At 34.2% G+C, this 2,408-nt stretch overlaps 1 protein-coding gene across 3 annotated transcripts in view; it reads left to right on the top strand.

The window, feature by feature from the left end:
* Positions 1 to 2,408, top strand: part of LOC108573262 (hepatocyte nuclear factor 4-gamma) — a 59,342-nt gene that overhangs the window by 49,999 nt on the left and 6,935 nt on the right. For all 3 annotated transcript variants that reach the window (XM_017935657.1, XM_017935656.1, XM_017935658.1), the window contains exon 5: positions 576 to 846. In XM_017935657.1, coding sequence (XP_017791146.1) covers positions 576 to 846 — 271 coding nt within the window. The remainder of the gene's footprint in view (positions 1 to 575; positions 847 to 2,408) is intronic.

Here is a 2,408-nt window from a genome sequence, read left to right as displayed (position 1 = left end):
AAAATAATTTTTAAAAATTTTTGTTTCTTGCTAAGAGAAAAATTCCAAATTTTGAACAGAATAAAGTACACGCTTTCTATATAAAATTTTCAGCAACAAGGACAAATTTTAAGTGATGACTTCTACGCGACAAAATAAAACTGAAATGAAGAATAACAAAACTTCGATTAGTGCTTCGTTTCTCAGTTACTGTCACTTAAAACAGCGATCTAAAGGTGCCTGGGAGCTAGCAGCCCGTTGTACTTCTCTGTACAGTGGGTTGTCTGCTCGTAGGCGCCCTTGGACCAACTTTTCAAGTACTTACAACTAAGAAACGAAGTCTCATTTCTTTCATTTCATCACACAGAATGTCCCTAACTTATTACTTATTAACACTCTGCACAATAAATACCTTATAATTCTTTTGTGAACACGATCGTTAAATTTTCAACGTCAATTCACTCGAAAACGAAGCTTCGTACGAGAAAATCTTGCTTCACATTTTCAGCTGAATTTTTGTTAGCGTAGAACCGTTCCTCGATATCTCGCGAAGGCGGGAATCGGTTAAAGAGTAATTCGAGGTTATGTTCAAACAGTTAGGCAGTCCAGGCGGCGATATCGACCTGAGCACGAAGCAGATCGCGAACATCAACGATGTTTGCGAAAGCATGAAGCAGCAACTGCTGATCCTAGTCGAGTGGGCCAAGTATATACCCGCTTTCAGCGAATTGACCCTCGACGATCAAGTGGCCCTTCTCAGGGCGCACGCGGGCGAACATCTTCTACTGGGTGTCGCCAGGCGCAGCATGCAGCTCAAGGACGTGCTTCTTCTGGGCAACAACTGTATCATCACCAAGAATTGTCCTGGTACGTCCTTCTGTGCTTCTTTCTTAGGTGTTGGCTATATGTTCAGTTTTGTTTGGTTTTTTTTTTTTTGGTTAATCTCTTGACGACGAAATTGAGATATTGAGAAATATTTAAAGGGTGTGCTATTTCTGTGGAATTGATGTATTTATTGTACAATAGTTAGAGTATTGGTGGGAATTGTGATATTCTTCTGTCGAAGCATTTTGGTAGAGAAATTGTATAAATAATATATTGCTATTATTTGGTCTTATTGGAAGATTTTCTTTCTTTAACTTGTGCAGCTGTTAATTATTGTAGAGTTTATCATGGATATACCTAACCTTAAAATTAGTGACTGGAAAAAGACAAATTAATTCTTAATCTAACGTAACCTAAACTGAAATATAGTCTATAATGTGTATATAATTTATCATACTATGATCTATTATCGTATATGTAATGTATTATATTATAATTAATGTTTTATAAATTTTATACATTTTATAGTCGAATTAATTTGTAAAATCGTTCTTGTCGAATTAAACGTTCGTCGTCAAGGGATTGAAAGACAATTTTGTACGATAAGTTTAGTTAAATAATCGCGTTAAAACTAACCCAGCATTGTTAGCAGTGAGACTAACTCAACTATTGTTTAAAAACATCTATCTAACTGCTTCAGTAGTCATTTAGTTTCGCAGAAGGTACATACTTACTCATTGGAAGAGTATATGAATTATTATGAACTTTTTATTGTATACTCTAATTAATAAATAACTAGTTTCCTTGTAGTTAAATTATAGTTAAATTAACACTGGCAAACTATCGTGTCTGAACAAAAATAAAATAAAAATATTGATTATTTACAAAATGGCAGCATTTCCACTTTAGATTATCGATTTTTTTCATACTTTGCCGTCTTTAGCGTGTTAAAAGAGTAAGAAAAGGAAGTTAAAAATTTTGGTTCGCCCGGCAACAGAATGTGCGCCGAGGATTCTCTACAAATTTCAAGCCAATCGATAAACCAGAACTCGAGATATCGCGTGAACCGTTTGGAAAAATCAGGTTTCGAGAAAAACGTGTTTAAAGATTCGTCTGTCCATTTCGTTACGGTACGACTGCATCCTTCAAACGCTTACACCTACATTAACTTTACGAATTCTAACAAATCCTTTTTCACACGCGTTCCAGAATACGTATACTTCAAGAAAATGCGAAAAAAGAAATTGACTTTTTGAAAGTTCAAAACCAGAATACTCCCTTAGTATTCATTATTTAATATACCGTTTAATAATATTACGAGTAATTAAAATTCCGTTTCGAAACAGTTTTGCTCGCTGTCCCCTAAACATAAGCGATTTCTTAATTTCAAAAATCTTATCAGTAGATTCGCGATCGTTGTACCTTGCCATTTCAACTATCGATGATAACGGTAACGTACTGTTGCAGAAATAAGATAGATAGTCAAAACATTGCAGATAGTTTAAAGGGAAGTACAAAAATAGACAATGTATATTTACTGTTTTATCTGATTTATAAATTATGTCACGGAATGTAATTTCATAAATAAAATATTCTAAATTTTC

Source organism: Habropoda laboriosa, unplaced genomic scaffold (genome assembly GCF_001263275.1).
Source record: "Habropoda laboriosa isolate 0110345459 unplaced genomic scaffold, ASM126327v1 scaffold134, whole genome shotgun sequence".
Taxonomy (NCBI): domain Eukaryota; kingdom Metazoa; phylum Arthropoda; class Insecta; order Hymenoptera; family Apidae; genus Habropoda; species Habropoda laboriosa.
The sequence above is the reverse complement of the archived record's forward strand: the minus strand, read 5'-3'. Positions and strand labels throughout refer to the sequence as shown.